This window comes from Diceros bicornis, chromosome 18 (genome assembly GCF_020826845.1).
Source record: "Diceros bicornis minor isolate mBicDic1 chromosome 18, mDicBic1.mat.cur, whole genome shotgun sequence".
Lineage (NCBI taxonomy): Eukaryota > Metazoa > Chordata > Mammalia > Perissodactyla > Rhinocerotidae > Diceros > Diceros bicornis.
The window spans coordinates 10897923-10916554 of record NC_080757.1 but is presented as its reverse complement, the minus strand read 5'-3'; the positions used below and the strand labels follow the sequence as shown (position 1 = coordinate 10916554).

Sequence of the window (18632 nt, the reverse complement as noted above, 5' to 3'; positions counted from 1 at the left end):
TGGCTACTGAGCGTACCTCGAAGCCTCCCCCTTACCCCCACTTTCCCTCCTAGGAGCCGTGCCGACCTCCGCCCCGGGGCTCCAGACTCGGCTCCCCCCTCCTCTGACTCCTCGGACCTCCCCCTCCCGCCCGCCCTCGGGATCGACTAGATCCCTCCCCCTCCCCTAGGATTCCGGCTGGATCCCTGCCCCTGCACCGCGGATCCTGCGCTCCCGGGCTCCGGGCCCCTGGGGATTGCCGTGGACTCCTCCTCCCGCACCCGATCCCTTAGGATCCTCCGCCTGTACCGCCTACTGGTCCCTCGAAGCCGGCCCACGGAGGCAGTGGATCCCCAACCCAGTGCTGTCCCGTTGCCCTCTCCTCGCCCCACCGTCCCCACTGCGGGGTTCCCTGTTCTTGGGCTCCTCCTGACCCCATCCCCTACCTCTCCTTTCACCGGGGATCGACTGGATCCCGGCCCCGCCCCCCGGGGCTGGGGCGATCCCCCTCCCCCGCCGGGTGAGGCGCTGCGGGCGGGGGCTGGGCCTGCGGAGCCGCGGGGGCTCAGAGGCCGCCGCCCCCCTCCCGAAACCCGTCCGCCCCCTACTCGGAGCCCTGGATGGAGGCACCACGGCCCCAGGGCTGAGCCAGGTAGGAGCTAAGCCGGGCTGGGTGGAGGGGGCTGCGTGGCGGTCCACTGGGGTCTCCCTCTTCCCATCTCTTTCCCTGCGCCTGGCTTCCCCCAGCCTGCTCTGTCTGCGTGTCTCCGCCTAGGGATGCTCTCGCCGTGTCTCTGCGTCTCGGTCTCTTTGTCTCTGCCTCTCTCCAGCCCATGAATGATCCTTTGAATGGGCCCACAGACCCCGTGTGTTCCCATCTCCCCCTCCCCCTCCTTCTCCCCTTCCCGGCCAAGCCATTTTCCCCACTGCAGGAAGAGGGGGGGGCCTGCGGCCTGAGCCCCGGTCCCTCAACTCTCCCCGGCTCGGGGAGTCAGGCCTGGGCAGGAATGGAGAGAGCAAGGCAGAGGGATAGGGAGAAGGAGGGGGGAGCAAGATGTGGCAGACAGAGATGGGGAGAGAAAATGGGGGAGACAGAGATAGAGAAAGGAAAGAGAGAGAGAAATAGAAGGGGCTTGAGGGAGAAATTTGAGGAAGGGATTTGAAGGGGAGAGAAGGATGAAAAACACCAAGGAGGGAGATATAGAAGAGAGAGATGAAAAAAAGACGGAAGGGTGAGAGACTAAAGGCAAGAGCCGGAGCAAGCTGGAAGAGGCCGGGGAAAGATGCTCTGAGGGAGCGCTATGGAGAGGAGAGAGATGGGGTGGGGGGGAGCTCCAGTGGGAGGGAAGAAGGGGGAGAAGCTGGCAGGGAGGAGGCCAGGGCCTAAAGTACCTTAAGGAAGGGGGGGTGACAGAGGCAGACTGTGTTAGTGGGAGGGGGAGGGGGCGGCAAGGCCATGGAAGCAGAGACCAGCCTGGCATGGGCAGAAGAGATCCTGAGGGAGCCAGCCCTATGCCCCTTCCAGGTGATGGGGGAACAGGAGCTTAAGAGGACCTGAAGAGGGGGAGGGCATGACTGGGTGTGTGTGGTAAGGATTCCTGTGTCCTCATCTCTGGACTAAATTGACACCTGCAGAGAGCCACCCGCGGGCTGGTGCCTGGCTCTGAAAACCCCGTGTCAGCAAACAGCTCTGGCAGCTAGGGGGGGGGGCTGGGGGGGGCTTGCTGAAACGACCTGGGTGTCTGCTCCTTCAATCTGATCTCTTCCCTTGTCCTGCCCCTGCTACCCTGAGCACCCAGGCATCAGAGTAGCAACTGTGGGGGGCTGGCAAGGGGAAGGGGAAATGAAAAGCTCAGATGTGACAAAAAGAAAACCGAGGTTTGTCCCCAGGACACAGGTCAAAATGCTGTGCATGGAAGAGAAGGCGTCTGGGGTCCAAGGCTGTTCAAGACTGGGGGGCAGTTGGTGGGTGCATCTGATGCTCTCCAAACCCACCTCAGCACCCCTTCTCCCCAGCCAGAGAGGCCTGGTCCCTAGAGCTAGGCTCTGATTGGCCAACAAGGGGCAAGAAGCGGGTCTTTTAGGGTTCTCTAAGCCCCCAATCTCCTCACCCCTCAACATACATACTTCTTCCTCTATGCTAAGGTTGGGGGAAACTCGAGCGTTCTGACTCATGCCTTTGCTCTCCCTCTCATGCCCTGAGTGGACCCCATAACCAAGCCAGCCCCTTCCTCTCTTCCTCTAGAACCCCCTCCAGGGTGAAAGCTGCAGCCCGTTGCCGAGGTAACATTGCGGGGCAGCATCCCGTCGCCCAGCAACCGGCTGCAGGATCACGCATCTGTCCCTGGATTTGCCCCTCCAGCATCACCTCCCTACTCGAGCCCCTGCCTCAAAGCACCTTAACTTCTGAGGGAAGAAATGGAGAGGGCCAGGGGGAAAAGGGTCCCCTGCTGCACAAATCCTTAGGGAATGGGATGTTGAAGAGAGGAGAAGGTGCTAGGCTTGTGCAGTCCCAAGAAAGACTTGAGTCTGGCCTGGGGTTGGGGTTCAGTGCCATGAAATTACAGCGCAGAAGTAATTAACACATATAAACAAACCTGCCACTTCCTGCTAATTAATGACTTGGTATTTTTATTTTCTCTTCCTTGCCCATCTCATCCTTCCCAGGGAGGTGGGAACTGGGACTCCTGAGTCCCCTGAGGAGAGCCTGCCTGGGAGGGATAAAGCAGCTGGAAGGGGGTGTCCTGGGTCTAGGGAGCTGACCCTCCTCTGGTTCTGTGCTGGACAGTTACCACATCTTGACCCCACCCCCCAGCCTCAGACTTTTCTATTTGGGTCCCTGCTGATGGGAGGGGGGTTGTTGGGGTTGGGGAGGGGCCTGGGGGCCTGGAGGTGAAAGAAGGGGGGCAACGTGCTCTGAATTTCAAATCACTAACCACTTGTCTCTTCTGTTTCCTCTTTCCTCTCTGTCTGCCCCGTCCAATTTTCCTTCCCTTCTCCCACCTCTCCTCTGTATTTTTCTGTCCATCTGTCTGTCTGTCTGAATCTTGCATACCGTGTCCCTCCTCCCCGAAGATCGGGCCTGCCTTCACCTTCTCCCACTTCCTTCCCCTTCCCCACCCCTTGCCCCCTCCATGGAGAGGAATAGATCTCTCCTCTGTCCAGTCTAACCCAGGGCCCTCCCCAACCCCCTCCTCCCTCCTTTCCCCCACCCCCTCCTCCCTCCTGGGGCGAGGGGGGCCTCCCTCCCTTCCCCCCCTTCTCTCTCTCTCCGAGGGGGGGGGGTCCCAGGGAGGGAGGGGGGGGTCCCCCGATCAGCATGTGGCTCCTGGCGCTGTGTCTGGTGGGGCTGGCGGGGGCTCAGCGGGGGGGAGGGGGTCCTGGCGGCGGCGTCCCGGGCGGCCCGAGCCTGGGCCTCAGCAGCCTCGGGGAGGAGCGCTTCCCAGTGGTGAACACGGCCTACGGGCGAGTGCGCGGTGTGCGGCGTGAGCTCAACAACGAGATCCTGGGCCCAGTCGTGCAATTCTTGGGTGTGCCCTACGCTACGCCACCCCTCGGCGCCCGCCGCTTCCAGCCGCCCGAGGCCCCCGCCTCGTGGCCCGGCGTGCGCAACGCCACCACCCTGCCGCCCGCCTGCCCGCAGAACCTGCACGGGGCGCTGCCCGCCATCATGCTGCCTGTGTGGTTCACCGACAACTTGGAGGCGGCCGCCACCTACGTGCAGAACCAGAGTGAGGACTGCCTATACCTCAACCTCTACGTGCCCACCGAGGACGGTAAGGGCGCTGGCACCAGGCCGAGCACCCCGTGGACACAGCCCACAAACGCACATGCAAACCTTCAGGCACTGGCACGGCCAGGGGCCCGGTGCTGGGCTTTTGGGGGGCCGTGAGGGGCATTCTGTCCCTGCAGGCTCTGCATGACCTCCGAGGGTGGTATGGGTGCCTGCCAGGCAGTCCCAGGAATGAATCCCACAGACAGCCACCCCAGAAGTTCTTTGTGCCCACAGAGAATCGATGGTAAGGGCAGCAGGCACTAGGCTGGGTTTACCCACCCTCTCCGCACAGAGGCGCACACAGAGTGGCCACTGAGGGTGATGAGGTGATGGAGGCATTCATCTTCTGCCTAGACACCCACTCCAGCTCTGCCGGACCTCCCACCCCCAGGCCTGGGCTTGTCCCTGGCTCAATATCTACTTTAGCTATATCTATCAAGGACAACATAGACTCCTCCTTTCCCTCAGGCCGGCATGGGTAGACTTCCATCTGTCACATCAGATCCAGAGCCCCTGGCCTGAGCTGAGTGCCTGTTCTCCAGGATGCTGTGTCCCCTGACCCCTATATACCCCAAAAGGATCAGGGAAGCTCTTTGGCAAAGATTCCTCCACTTACAGCAAAGCCCACCTATCCCCATCAGAACACTTTCCCTAGGGCCCTTCAGCTGGCTCTTGTCAGTGAACTCTCTAGTTCACTACAGCACTGCTCATGGCCCCCAGCACACTCCCCCTGGACAGTTCTCCCCCTGCCAACCTTCAGCACACCAAGGTTAATCAGAATATCTTTCAGAATACCTTCCAGATGTCTACAACAGAAGAGTGATCAGCAGAAATCCAGCCACCCCAACAGACCTCACAAACAGCCCCCACGGGATCCTTCTAACACCCCATGTCACTACTCCAAAACACCCCAACACCCCCAGAGACCAGTAACTCTTACAACACTCCCACAGGCCATTTTCCAACAACTTTACACATAGGCCTGGTACCCAGGAAACCCTGTATGTACACCCTACACACCCAATACTGCCACATCATGTCCTCAAGTCCCACTACAGACCAGGAATCTCAGCTACTCAACAACACTCAGGTCATGTACCCAACCGACCTACACACTGACCATGTGCTCCAACACCCCACATATCACAATTCCCAGCAACTTCACACAGCACACATCCCAACACTTCTCTGAAATTGTGTGTCCATCACCCACACAGGCCTGGGCCCCCAGTATCCCTGGATATAGATCATGTGACCTAGTAACACCCACACATAGGCCTTTACCCCAGTCATTCTGCACCTGGAACATGTGCTCCAACAGGCCACTCACACCACAGTCCCCAATACCCTCTACACTTCTCAAACATTGCTTACCCCACTTCCTACCTAGAGATCATCTGTATCATACCTCAGGCTGTGACAACAGCCAGCAGCCTTACACCCTACTCACAGATCCGGTACTCCAACACCTCACTCCCTGCACTCAGAGTCCTCTCATGCCAATCACAGAACACCTCATGCACCTCAACCCATGTTCTTCCCAACACCTCCCATATGGACCATCCACCCTGTATTCCCATACCAGTCATGCACCCTAACACCCTACCTACCCCTCCCCATATAAACCGTGCCTCCTAGCAACTTGGACACACAATGCATAGAAGTATCATCTCCTCCAATCCTATCCAGATTCCAAGCACCCTAACAGACCATTTACCCCAATACATTCCACACATCCTCCCCAATACCCCAACACCCTCCACATGAGAACCATCCACTTCACATTCCCCTGCCCTCTCATGGACCACTTATCCCACCGCCCTCCTGCCTGTGAATCATTCTCTCCACTGCCTCCACACAGACTGGCTATCTCAGTGCTCTCCACTCGTGGACTCTCTACCCCCACATCTTCGTGTAGGCTGTCCACCCCAGTGTCCCCTTCAGTGGGCTATCTATCTCACTACCCCACAAGTGAAACATCCACCCAGTACTTCCCACTAATGGACTGTCCACCCCAACACTTCCAAATAAGTTGTCTACTCTGCCCCCACACCACCCATGCCCACGCCTTCTGTATTTTTATCCATCACTTATTGCAGACCTGCTTAGGGCCTGACACATTCAGGTGATCTCACTGAATCTTCACACCAGCTTTGGGAGGAAGAGGTTGACTCAGGCATACACACACACACACACACACACACACACACACACACACACACACTTAATATTCTCATGCACACACATGGCCTGCTGACTTCATTCCCATCCCCATCCTGTTATGGAGAAGAACAGGTCCTGATCCTAATGGGTCCCCACGGGGTTATCATTGCTAGTTGGGAGAAGCCTTCCAGAGGCTGGCCTGGGCCTTGCTGACCCATCCCTCCTCATTCTGTTGAGGAGAAGCCTATGAGCCTGGGGGAACCCCTTCAGGCCTCTGGGTTCCAGCTTTCCCCTGACCAATCCCGCAATCGGAAAGAACCCTGGAGCCAAACTCTGAGCCCATTGTGGGGCCTTTCCTTGACAGTGGACACACTTTGTGCCTCCCAGCACCTCGTGGCACCTTATGTGTCAAGCTAGCTCAGGGCACTGTGTTCCTTTTCCCTATTTGAGGACTGAACCCCCCAATTGGGGAGGGGGGCTTTTGGCATTAGAGCAGGGGTTGGTGGGGGGCTGGTGCCCCTGGTGGGAAGTTTACCATTTTGGGGGAGGAGAGCAGGCCTGGGTAAGGGATGAGGTTGGGGGAGGTGCAGAGGGAAGAGGTGGAGTGGAGGGCAAGACCTGATGACCCCTTTCCCTGCTTCACCCCACACTGGGGAGATGGGGTGAGAAGCCAGGCCTGTGAGTGTGGATGGAAGAGAAATGCTGATGGGTGAGAGGCTGGGTAGGTGGGCAGGCAGCCTTAGCTGACCTCCCCACGGCTCTCCAGTGGGGAGCTGAGGGCTTCCAGGGGCTTCAAGCTGCAGGGGCGGGCTACCCCTAACCCCATCCTACCCTGTGCCCTCCAGATTGGTCCAGAGGGAAGCAGAGTCCTTTCTGCTGCAGCCCCTCCTCTCTACAGCCTGAGGGAGCAGGCAGGTGCTTGACTGGCCCTGAAGAGGGCCTTTGTGAGTGGTGGCCTGGGTGGCACAGCTGGCCTTGGGCTCCCAGGCACCCTGGCGGGCTTCCCCTCCCCTCCCATCCCACCTCTAACACCGTTTCATTTCCAGCAATTAGCAAACACATCGACAAGCCAAATCCTTTCCAGCCAAATCAATATATCTTAAGACAGGCCTCAGCCCACTCAGGCACCCCACCCCCCCAAAAACAGCCTTTTCTTTGGGGCATGACTTTTTCCGGGGAGGGGAACAAAATTGGGTTGTAGAAACGTTTTTCTCTTTTCTTGGTTTCTTTTTCTTGCAAACAATTTTGCTTTTTTTGGCTTATTTTTTCTGCCCCCCACCCTCCCCTTTTCTGCTTTCTCTCCTCCCCTCCCCATCCACCACCTCCCCCGACCCCCATCTTTCCCCACAAAATTGTCCTTTTTTCTCTGTTTTGTGTTCCCGGTCTTAGGTCCGCTCACAAAAAAACGTGACGAGGCGACGCTCAATCCGCCAGACACAGGTAGATTTAAAAATCCCGCTGCTGCATGTGGTTGCTGATAAGAGGACGTTCACGGCCCTGCCCCTAACTAAATGCCCCACAGCCCTCAAGGCCCCTCAGTTCTCCCAACTAAAAAAATGAAAAAGAAAAGAAAAGAAAAATTTGTGATAATTGGAAAAAAGAATTATGAAAACTTCAAACGAAATTTGAACAATGTTGGACCCACTAGAAAACCTGCAAGAAAAGCTAAACATGGTGAAAATTAAGTGAAAAAAGAAATTGGAATATCAGAAAAAAAAAACTCCAAAGAATTAAATGTTTAGAGTTTGACAGAAATTTGGACTGTTTTGAAACTTGTGAAATGTAACATTTGAAAAAACAATTTTAATTTGGAGCAAAACAACGTTTGAAAAAAAATTTTAAAGTTGGCAAATTGATGACACAATTGAAACATCAGAAACCTGCTACAATTTCCAAAAGCCTATCAGACGCAGAAAACACAAACATTTGAAGCAAATTAAAGAATTTGGAAATTTTTGAAAACAGGGCCCAATATCTTGAAGTTTCACCAGAAAATTTTGAAAAAAAAATGCAAAGAACTTTTTTCTTTTTTTCTTTTTTTCCAAAAACGGATCTTTTGTTTTTTTTCTTTTCTTGTTGAATCTGCCCCGAGAGCTTCTTGCTTTTTGGTTGTTGTTTTTTCTTTCTTTCTTGATCCTGTTTTTTTGTTGTGGGTTTTGAATTCTTGTTGCCCCAGCCCCCCTTCCTGCTCCTTCCCTTTCTGACCCCCTCCCCCACCAATGGGAGTGGAGGTGCTGGGTGGGGAGGAGGGGGTGAACTGAGGACATTTAGCACAGGACCTCGGAGGGAAGGAGACTCCAGCCTGAAGCCCACTGGAGGTTGAACAAAGGGAAGAATAGGATTTGGGGAGGACACAGAGGGGATACTGCCCACCTACGAGCTCCTGGCCAAAGTTAGGTGGAGGGAGGTGGCAGAGAAGGTCTTAGAAGACAGGAGGCAGGAAGCTGTCTGGGGTGGGGGGCTGTGGAGGGGAGGGTCTTAGTGACCTGTTGGTTGACTTTCTGGCAGGAGGAAAGTTTCTAGCAGGAAGACGGAGGGTGGCAGAGGAGCTGGGGACCAGCTGTGGAGACCCAGGCCTGGCTTTTGTTTGCCGAGTGCTAGTCAGAGATTGCAGGTGTCAAGAAAGAGGAGGGCCTGTGGGACAGTGGTGACCCCAGCCCCAGCATTGTGGCTAAATCATGGAGGGGTTGCAGGGGAGGGTACTTACTATAGCCTTGGGGACCCTGGCAAGCCCTCTCAGACTCCCACCCTCTTCTGGAATTAGTCACTCAGTCCCATCTGGAGTGCCTCAGGGGCCTACTACATGTAGCAGTGATTATGGGATCTTTTGGGGACATGGAAAGAGAGGGGTTCAGTGCAGAACCCAGGGCTCAGGCCAGTTTGGGGGGTCCGAGACTAGAAGCTATACCCTGGCTTCATTAAGCAGGCTATTTCCCACCCTGCCTCCTCTTGCCACAGTAATTAGGCTGGGGGTTGCCGTGGTAACTGGGGAGGTGACCTAGAAAGGAATTAGGGCGGGGAGGAGACCAAGCCCCCAGGGACCCTAGGGCCTGGCACCCCCTCACCCACAGACCAGGCTACCACGTGGAGCTGAGGCCCAAGGCCTGAGTCTGAGGAGACGCCAGGACCCTCCCAGCATCTCTAGCTCTATTGCCAGCCTTGGAACCTTGCTCTTCCTAGGAGCAGGAAGATTAGCTGTGTGTGTGTAGGGAGGGGGTTCCCTGGATCCAGCAGATGCCCTGAGGGGGGCCACCCCCCACCTCCACTTCTGTTAGGCTTGGAAGGTCTGCCCAGCTTTGGAGAAGTGCTGTGGGGCAGGCTGGCAGGAGGTGGGGAGGGACCTTCTGCCAGGGCTAGCTGGGGAGGGAGGGAGGGGAATCCGGTCTTGCCCCCCAGGGATGGGAGTGACATGTCCCTTGAGCTCCGGGCTGGTCCTCAGCAGGCCTAGGAGCTGGGCGGTGCTGCTTCTGGTCTGACTGTATCCTTGTCCCCCACTTCCTGGCCCACCCTCCCGCCCTCTCCCCACACAGATATCCGGGACTCTGGGAAGAAGCCTGTGATGCTCTTTCTGCACGGCGGCTCCTACATGGAGGGCACTGGGAACATGTTCGATGGCTCCGTCCTGGCTGCCTATGGCAACGTCATTGTAGCCACACTCAACTACCGCCTTGGGGTGCTCGGTGAGGGTGGGCAGCCAACTCTAGGGGCTGGAGTATGGGGGCGGATCCTGGCGGGCAGGGTTCCTCTAAACCCAGCAGAAGCAGAATGGCTTCTGGGCTGGACTGAGCTGCCCAGAGAGGGGGCAAGGGTGCTGTGACACCCCCAGGGAGCCCATTTCTTCCTCTACCTCCAGGTTTTCTCAGCACTGGGGACCAGGCTGCAAAAGGCAACTACGGACTCCTGGACCAGATCCAGGCCCTGCGCTGGCTCAGTGAAAACATTGCCCACTTTGGGGGCGACCCCGAGCGCATCACCATCTTTGGGTCTGGGGCAGGGGCCTCTTGTGTCAACCTTCTGATCCTCTCCCATCATTCAGAAGGTACCAGCAACCTTCTCAGTCTGCCCCTCCCTTCTCCTTTCCCACACCCCTGACCCTACCAGCTCCCCCTTCTCCCTTGGGCTTATACTGCCCAGCCTGAAGCCTGCCTGTTGCCTATCTCGCCAGGGCTGTTCCAGAAGGCCATCGCCCAAAGTGGCACTGCCATTTCCAGCTGGTCTGTCAACTACCAGCCGCTTAAGTACACGCGGCTGCTGGCGGCCAAGGTGGGCTGTGACCGGGAGGACAGTGCTGAAGCTGTGGAGTGTCTGCGCCGGAAGCCTTCCCGGGAGCTGGTGGACCAGGACGTGCAGCCTGCCCGGTATGGGTATGGGTGTGGCAGAGGGCCAGGTCCTTGCTGGTTCCAAGGAGGTTGAGGATGAGAGGTGCCCACAGGCATTCTATTTGGCAAGGAGAGGTGGGCTTCAGGCCCCTCTAGGAGCTCTACCTTCTGTCTTGAAAGCCTTCCCTGAGTGGAGGTGCCTAAACAGAGCAGGTGTGCACAAGATGCCATGAAGGGCTTCAGGGAAGACTTCCTGAGAGGCCAAGTGCCCCGAGGACTCAGGAGATTTTAACTAGGGGAGAAGGGTTTTCTGGGCAGAGGCTCAGCAGGCTGCGAGCTGAGAGGAAGCTGTGAGCAGGTAATGAAACCCTGACCCCTTCCCCCCAGCTACCACATCGCCTTCGGGCCCGTGGTGGATGGTGACGTCGTTCCCGATGACCCTGAGATCCTCATGCAGCAGGGAGAATTCCTCAACTACGACATGCTCATCGGTGTCAACCAGGGAGAGGGCCTCAAGTTCGTGGAGGACTCCGCAGAGAGTGAGGACGGTGTGTCCGCCAGCGCCTTCGACTTCACAGTCTCCAACTTTGTGGACAACCTGTATGGCTACCCGGAGGGCAAGGATGTGCTGCGGGAGACTATCAAATTTATGTACACGGACTGGGCCGACCGGGACAATGGCGAGATGCGGCGCAAGACCCTGCTGGCGCTCTTTACTGACCACCAGTGGGTGGCACCAGCTGTGGCCACCGCCAAGCTGCACGCCGACTACCAGTCTCCTGTCTACTTTTACACCTTCTACCACCACTGCCAGGCTGAGGGCAGGCCCGAGTGGGCAGACGCAGCGCATGGGGATGAGCTACCCTACGTCTTCGGTGTGCCCATGGTGGGTGCCACTGACCTCTTCCCCTGCAACTTCTCCAAGAATGATGTCATGCTCAGCGCCGTGGTCATGACCTACTGGACCAACTTCGCCAAGACTGGGTGAGGCCCAGAGGGGCTGGGTGGGGCACCCTTGCAGGCCAAGGGACACACACCCTCCATCCTCGGCTCCTCTCCCTCACTCCTTCACACGGCCATCATTCCTCCATTAAAGCGCTCTTGCCTTCTCCACTCAGACACCTGCTGGACACCTTCTCTGTGCCGGGCACTGAGTTGCATGTTAGAAATTCAGCAGAGTTAGAGAGGTCCTTGTCCTTTCTGGGGGTGGGCTCATTTGGTGGCTTTGGCTCTGTGTCTGTCTCTCCTCTCCCTTGCCTCCCCACCCTTTCTCTCTCCTCCCAGTGCTCTGCCCCTCTGTCTGACTGCTCCGATCTGTGTGTCTGAGTATGTGTAAGGCTTTGTGTCTGTCTGTTTTCTTTATTGCTGTCTCTACATCTCTCTTGAAATCCATTGATATCTCTCCCTCTCCCTCTGCTCTCTTTGCTCTATTTCCTTTTTGCCTGCTGATTTCACCCTGGCTGTCTCTCCTGTGACTTTGTCTCTCTGTTTCTATATGTCTCTATCTCACTCAGTCTCAGCTTCTGCCTCTCTCACTGGCTGTCTCTTTGTCTGTCTCTGCCTATCTCTGGCCCTCTGTCCTCATCTCTGGCAGTCTGTCTCCATCCCTATTTGTCTCTCTGTCTCTGGCAGTTTCTCTGTCTCTTCGTGTCCATCTCTGTCTCTCTCTTTTTCTCTGACTTTCTTTCTGTCTCCCTGCATCTTTATCTATCTCGCTCCCCATGCCTCCTACACCCCCGTGGGAGCCTCACCCTCACTCCTCCTTTCCCTGCCCTCCTGTGCCCACAGTGACCCCAACCAGCCAGTGCCACAGGACACCAAGTTCATCCACACCAAGCCCAACCGCTTTGAGGAGGTGGTGTGGAGCAAGTTCAACAGCAAGGAGAAGCAGTACCTGCATATCGGCTTGAAGCCCCGCGTGCGTGACAACTACCGCGCCAACAAGGTGGCCTTCTGGCTAGAGCTCGTGCCCCACCTGCACAACCTGCACACGGAGCTCTTCACCACCACCACGCGCCTGCCTCCCTACGCCACTCGCTGGCCGCCTCGCCCACCCCCCGGCGCCCCGGGCACACGCCGGCCCCCACCGCCTGCCACCCTGCCACCGGAGCCTGAGCCCGAGCCCGGCCCCAGGGCCTATGACCGTTTCCCCGGGGACTCCCGAGACTACTCCACGGAGCTAAGTGTCACTGTGGCTGTGGGCGCCTCCCTCCTCTTCCTCAACATCCTCGCCTTCGCCGCCCTCTACTACAAGCGGGACCGGCGGCAGGAGCTGCGGTGCAGGCGGCTCAGCCCACCGGGCGGCTCAGGCTCCGGGGTGCCTGGTGGGGGACCCCTGCTCCCGGCCACCGGCCGTGAGCTGCCACCAGAGGAGGAGCTAGTGTCACTACAGCTGAAGCGAGGCGGTGGCATCGGGGCGGACCCTACCGAAGCCCTACGCCCTGCCTGCCCGCCTGACTACACCCTGGCCCTGCGCCGGGCACCGGACGATGTGCCTCTCTTGGCCCCCGGGGCCCTGACCCTGCTGCCCAGTGGCCTGGGGCCCCCGCCGCCCCCGCCGCCCCCCTCCCTCCATCCCTTTGGGCCCTTCCCCCCGCCTCCCCCCACCGCTACCAGCCACAACAACACGCTACCCCACCCCCACTCCACTACTCGGGTATAGGGGGTGGCCTGGGGGGGCCTCCTCCCCGGCCCTCCCGGCCCGGCGGGAAGTGCCACTCCGAAGGCAGGGAGGAGGACTTGGCCACAGGCTTTTCTCGTGTGGAGCTGCCACACGTCAAGGAGCATTAGGTGGACGTGGGTTTCCTCCCCGGGATGCGTGTTTTGCCCATGCAGAGAGGCCCACTCTCTTCTCTGGACCTGGGCCTCTGTACAATTGGAGGGCGTTTTGTTTGCCCCCCACTGGGACACCAGTCTTCGGTGTGTGGAAACGTGGGAGCATTTTCCCATGCGGAGGTGTGCTTTCTCACAAGGGGGTGTGTTTTCCCATGTGCAGGGTGAGGTTTTTTTTTGCCGCCCTGGACACATGTTGGCCCCCTCAAAGAGTTTCTGCGGGGATTTGTACCCCAGAATCCTGTTCCCTCATGCCTTCTCCCACCTCCTCCCCCCTCCCCACCCCATGGAGACCCTGGAAGTGGAGTGTTCACGGACAGTGACCCTTGGCCACCAGACAACGCAGGGTGGTGCCTGGGAAGTAGCGAGGAAATCACAGCCCCCCCCCCCCGCCCCACACCCCTCCCCATCCCAGCGAAGCATGTTCCTCCCCCATGGCACAAGTCAGATGGAGCACGTTCTCTCCAGTTGGCCTCGCCTTCCACAGATGACAGACAAAGATTCCCTGCCAGGGGGATGGGAGGAAATCCGTGCATCCCTGTGCTGCCTGGGAACTTGTTTTCCCACGGGTCCGGGACACGTTTCTCTGAGTGGAAGTATGTTCTTGCATGTGGATGTGTGTTTTCCCATGCAGACGGTCCCTTTCTCTGCAGCACCTCCCTGCATCCACCAGGCCTCAGGCCCGGCACTTAATTCCTCCTCACACAGCAGGTGGGAACAGACTTCAAACTAACGGAGCTGAGAGCTGACTGGGATGTACAAACCCTGAGGGGAGAGCTCTGCCCCCCGCCCCAGATGCTGAGTTGGGGGGTGGGGACATGGCACCTGTCACCCACAGAGGCCATGCATGTTTGACCAAAGCCCTCATCAGGGTCTGAGGACAGCCTTTCCCTCAGTCTTCAGACCATTTGCTCATCCGTGCCAAACTGGGTAGGTGAGTTTGAGGGGGGAAGACCCCCAAAGTGTGCCAAGGATTCCCCAGTCCTGGGTCAGGGCAGGTCAATGTGGGGGCACGTGGATACAGAGGAGGGAAAGTGACAGCTGAAGGGGTCCCGACTGTGTCTCTCTCCTCACCATGTCTCATCCCTCCCTCTGTGCCTCAGTTCTCCATTCCTCCATCTCTGTCTCCCTCTTTGAAGCCGTCCCCATCTGTCAGACCAGTTTCTCCCTCAGCTGCCCACTCTCTTCTTTGACCTGCCCCCTCTTCCCTTGGCCACCAGGGCTGAAGGAAAGGAGTGGAGGAGAGGAGAGCAGGGGAGAAAGGCTTCACGGGACAGGCTGGGGACAGAATGAGGTCAGCTGTGCTGAGGAGCAGATGGAGGGGGCAGTGGGAGACGGGGCTTGGGCAGACACCAGCAGGAAGAATTTGAAAGGACATGTGTGAGGTGACTGCCCGGAGGGCACCTGAGGAGAAAGGGTTTGAGCCTCTGGGGAAAAGAACGATGTCAGGAAGGGTTTTAAGGGACACCAGTGGAGAAGGAGCGAATCCTCATCTGCTGGCATTTTGTGGGTTTCTTAGTGCCAAACTTGAGTAGGGGGTGGGGTGCTGTCTTCCACTGACACCTAAATCCAGTATCCCTGGTCTTGGCTCCCCAGAACTTTGCCTCCTGGCTGTCCCTTCTCCTCCCGCCTCCACCCGTGGAAACTTAGTTCTTTTCCCACCTCTCCCTGCCTGGTCCAGCTCCTCTCCAAACAGCCATGCCCTCTAAATGCTAGGGACCTGGGCCCTGAACCCTGTAGACAGATGCCCCCCAAATTGGGGCATGGGAGGGGGGCTGGGGGACCCCATGATTCAGCCACGGACTCCAGTGCCCAGCCCCTCTCCCCAGAACAATTCCCTGACAATCCCATGTCCCCACCCCAACCCTTCACGGCTCTGTACACATTTTTAAACCTGGCAAAAGATGAAGAGAATATTGTAAATATAAAAGTTTAACTGTTGGTTGTGCCTGCTGTTATGTTAGGGGGTGGGGGCAGGGGGCTCTGAAAAAACAAGCCCTGGGGAAGTGACTGCCGATGAGGGAGGAGGAGGGTGTCCGAGCCCACAGCCCTTTTCAGTGAACGTCTCCCAGCTCCGAGGGCTGAGAGAAAGGAAGAGTGGGTGCTGGAGTAAGACTGCCATGGTAATGGGGCTGTCTGGGGAGTTCAGATCAGGAGCCGTGCAGAGGTCAGAGCGTGGTGGAGAGAAGGAGCAGGCAGGGGCTGATGGCAGACACTAGACAGGCCAGAGGGCCCATGGGCTGTCCAGGTGTGCCACAGGAGAGGCATGCAAGGTGAAGGGCTTAGCCTCTGCCAAGGCCTGGGCCCAGGCTGGAGGGTCAACTGTGGGCCCAGGACTCTCCCTCTTGGCACATTGTGAGGGAGACCCCCAGCATCATTGTGACCCGCTTACCCCCAGTAGCCTCTGGGACAGGCAGGCGGGCCGGTAGATACTGTGGGCACAGAGGGCTGGGGGCCAAGGGGCCCCGGTGGCCCTAGGGACCCCCATGGCTATGGCTGAGTGGCCACAACCCGGGTGGGCTTCGTATCACAGCCCCAACACCAACAACTGCCAGGACCTGGGCAACTCCTTCCTGTTGCTGCTGGGCCTCATCATCTGCATTAACATTGGCATCAATATGGTGACACTGGTCAGGGTGGGGCTGGGCAGGAGGGTGCTGGTAGGACGGTGGGGTCGGGGAACAGGCCTGGTGGCCAGGACCTGCCTGGGGTCACTGTGTCCTCCCCCACCTAGCTCTGGTGCAGACTCCGTGGCTTCTTACACCAAGTGTTCCATATTGTTTGTGAGAAAGGTAAGCAGGGGCTGGGGGTTGGGGTGTAGGAGGGGCAGAAACCAGGCTTTCTAGCCCTGACCCTAAGCTGGCCTCTTCCCCTCCTGCTCTCTCCTCTCAGACACCATAGCTGTGCAGCTTCTTCTCCCTGCACCCTGCCTCTCCATCCCTGGAGGAGCCAGCCTCCTCACCAGCCTCTCACCTCTCCCTGATCCACAGAAGCTTCTAAGTCATCCTCACCTGGGAAGCAGACCCAGCTCCCGAAGCAGAGCTTCCCTGCAGTCCACCTTCGATGCACCATGGACCCTGTGAAAATGACCGTGACCCCTCCACCCACTCGCCGCTATCACCATCGAGGCTCTTCAGCGTGCCGTGCCCACTGCCCGGTAGCCTGGGCCCCAGACACTGACAATGACGAGAAGCCCCCACATCAGCACCCAGCAATCTGCTCCCACAACTGGGATCACCCTAAGGACTGGAAAGGCTTCCAACCCACCTGGGGGTTCTGGGCTCCCTGGGCCCAGGACACTGTGGAACCACCTCCCCAGACCATCCGCTTCCAGCAGACCATAGAGGAAAGACCCCTCAAAAGAGAGATGCGGTCAGAGCTGGGCCTGGAGGCCTATGTGTATCCTGTGAACCCCCCACCCCCCAGCCCTCAGGCCCCGAGCCACAAGAACAGTGGAGGCAGGGCGGGGGCGGGGGCTGAGGCAGAGCAGGAGCAGTGCTTGCCAGCCCCACCAGCCCCGCCACCCATCCGAGGCCCAGCGATCGTCCCAGACATCCCCCAGCGCCACTCCTCAGGCCGCATAGTGTATGATGCCCGCGATGTGAGGCGGCGGCTTCGAGAGCTGACCCGAGAAGTGGAGGCCCTGTCCCACTGTTACCCCCTGGCCTCTGGATCCAGCACTGCTGAGGGGATGGACAAGGACTGGGTATACCATTCCCTGGCAGAGAGGTGACTGGGAAAAGAATAAAAAGGAGAGAGAAGGTAGTTTGTGGTAGTGTGGGGGATGTCAGAGCCCACACAGCACCCAGAAGCCCTAGTTGCTAAGGGAATGATCTCCCTGGCAACAGGGCCTAGAGAGCCCCAAGGACCCTCATCAACTCTTGGCCTCCCCAGGCCCTGTCCTCAGCCCTTTCCCAGACCCTTCATGGTTGTAAGACTCCTACCTGACTCTACTCTGTTTTCTTTAGTGCCCAGAGAAGCCTCCCAAATCCCACCCCAGATCCCCAGGCACTCTTTTACTAGATGGGGAACCCTCATCCCCATGGCCCTAGCTCCTCAGAGGTCTCGTTCCTGCCAGAGCCCAGGTTTAGGCTGCAGCTAGGGGTGAGACATGGTTCCCTCTTAAGCCCTGGTTTCTTTGAGGAGGGATGGCTGAAGGTCAAGGCATCCAGTCCCTCACAGTTCCCCAGTCAGAACCTGAAGCTCCTGTACCCTCAAGCAGGCTTGGAGCTGAGGAAGAAATACTGGGGACACACTCAAGGGCTGCCTCACGATAACATCACAGCCCTCTGTGACCTCACTCCTCTAATTAGCACCTCCATGTCACAAATGAGTAGACTGAGGCTCAGAAAGACCAAGTGACTTATTCGTGGTCACAAGGTCACCAAGGATCAACTTCACGACCTCAGATGCTCCATCCCCCTGCTCCCACAGGTAGATTCCCATTGCCACTGAGTCAGCCTGGCCCATCGGAATCTCCCACCTTCAGTCTGCCATGTGAACTCATCAGAATACCGCATCCACTGGACAACAGGAAAACCCAGGCTCTACCCTACTTCTAGACAATTGGAATCACACATGCATGCACACATGTACATGTGTGTGCACATACACACCTTGGGAACAAGGAGCCATGTGAGTGCGCATAGGCTGAGGGAGCTGGACCTCACCTGCCATACCAGCTGGGTTTCTGGAATGTACCCAGGATAGGTACAGGCCTTTTGTGAATCGCCCAGCTTGTCTGATCATTTTCATTCAGCTAACGTAATTGATCATTTTAAGCTGATTCCATTCAGTGAGTATGCATTGAGCACCTCCTATGTGTTTGGAGGCTTGATGGGAAATGTCCACTGGCTGTTCCTTTATTTATTTATTTTTTATTGAGGTAACATTGGTTTATAACATTACATAGATTTCAGGTTTTATCACCTGAATTATAATTCAACTTCTGTATAAACTACATCGTGTTCACCACCAAAAGCTGTTTCTCTATTCTGCTGAGTTGTTCAGTGTGCAAACAAATGACTTGAGGTCCCCAGGGCACCATTTTCACAGACCCCAGTGATGAGCCTGGTTTAAATCGAAGACTCCTTTTGTCATATCAACAATTACGTCTATTTTGCGCTTTGTGAATTTCATGTGGTTTGCTTAAGGTGGCAGCTAGCAGTTTTTCAACTTAGAAGGGTGGTTCAGTGGGAGGGCATTTGGTTAGGATGGAGAGGGGTGGTCCCTGGCAGAGGCAGCAACCCCAGCAAGGTAGAAGTCAGTCTTGCTCTGAAGTGAAGGGGCCAATGGGCTCAACGACCACCAGCACTGAGGGCTGCAATCCCTGGCCAGAAAGGGGTGGGTAGAGTGGGTGCTAGAGGGATTATGACAGGGAAATGGCCAGGTCAGGGAGGGAATGGTGCAGCAGGGGGGCGATCCCAGAAGGGACTCTTGCTGTCACTGGTCCATCTAGTCACCCTAGCTCTGGCCCCAAGTAAGCATGGGTTGGAAAGTACCAACAGGCTACATAAGCTGCCATAATGTCTCAAAAGAACAATAAAATAGAGGAAATCCTTTAT

The 18632-nt window shown here is 57.3% G+C and overlaps 2 protein-coding genes across 6 annotated transcripts; both read left to right on the top strand.

The window, feature by feature from the left end:
- The first annotated feature begins 154 nt into the window (after positions 1-154).
- On the top strand, positions 155-15009 carry NLGN2 (neuroligin 2). 5 transcript variants are annotated; one of them, XM_058559843.1, is made up of 8 exons: positions 566-631; positions 3055-3755; positions 7307-7357; positions 9448-9597; positions 9771-9956; positions 10083-10275; positions 10624-11220; positions 12025-15009. In XM_058559843.1, exons 2-8 carry the CDS (start codon positions 3299-3301, stop codon positions 12896-12898), a joined length of 2508 nt encoding a protein of 835 aa, XP_058415826.1. In that variant the 5' UTR covers positions 566-631; positions 3055-3298; the 3' UTR covers positions 12899-15009. The 5 variants fall into 5 exon arrangements, with proteins under 5 accessions (XP_058415829.1, XP_058415826.1, XP_058415828.1 ...); XM_058559845.1 differs by having other exon boundaries at positions 572-631; positions 3623-3755; XM_058559846.1 differs by lacking the exon at positions 3055-3755 and having other exon boundaries at positions 155-631.
- A 95-nt stretch (positions 15010-15104) lies between these two features.
- On the top strand, positions 15105-18451 carry SPEM1 (spermatid maturation 1). Its single transcript, XM_058559855.1, has 3 exons — positions 15105-15698; positions 15803-15860; positions 16059-18451. Exons 1-3 carry the CDS (start codon positions 15555-15557, stop codon positions 16799-16801), a joined length of 945 nt encoding a protein of 314 aa, XP_058415838.1. The 5' UTR covers positions 15105-15554; the 3' UTR covers positions 16802-18451.
- Positions 18452-18632: the final 181 nt, after the last annotated feature.

Excerpts from the sequence above, each read along its gene's own strand:
- NLGN2 (XM_058559843.1), top strand. The coding sequence starts at position 3,299 with ATGTGGCTCCTGGCGCTGTGTCTGGTGGGGCTGGCGGGGGCTCAGCGG. Across the intron at positions 10,276-10,623 it reads CAGGACGTGCAGCCTGCCCG|CTACCACATCGCCTTCGGGC; the intron begins GTATGGGTATGG and ends CCTTCCCCCCAG. Across the intron at positions 11,221-12,024 it reads ACCAACTTCGCCAAGACTGG|TGACCCCAACCAGCCAGTGC; the intron begins GTGAGGCCCAGA and ends CTGTGCCCACAG.
- SPEM1 (XM_058559855.1), top strand. The coding sequence starts at position 15,555 with ATGGCTATGGCTGAGTGGCCACAACCCGGGTGGGCTTCGTATCACAGC. Across the intron at positions 15,699-15,802 it reads GCATCAATATGGTGACACTG|CTCTGGTGCAGACTCCGTGG; the intron begins GTCAGGGTGGGG and ends TCCCCCACCTAG. Across the intron at positions 15,861-16,058 it reads CCATATTGTTTGTGAGAAAG|AAGCTTCTAAGTCATCCTCA; the intron begins GTAAGCAGGGGC and ends CCTGATCCACAG.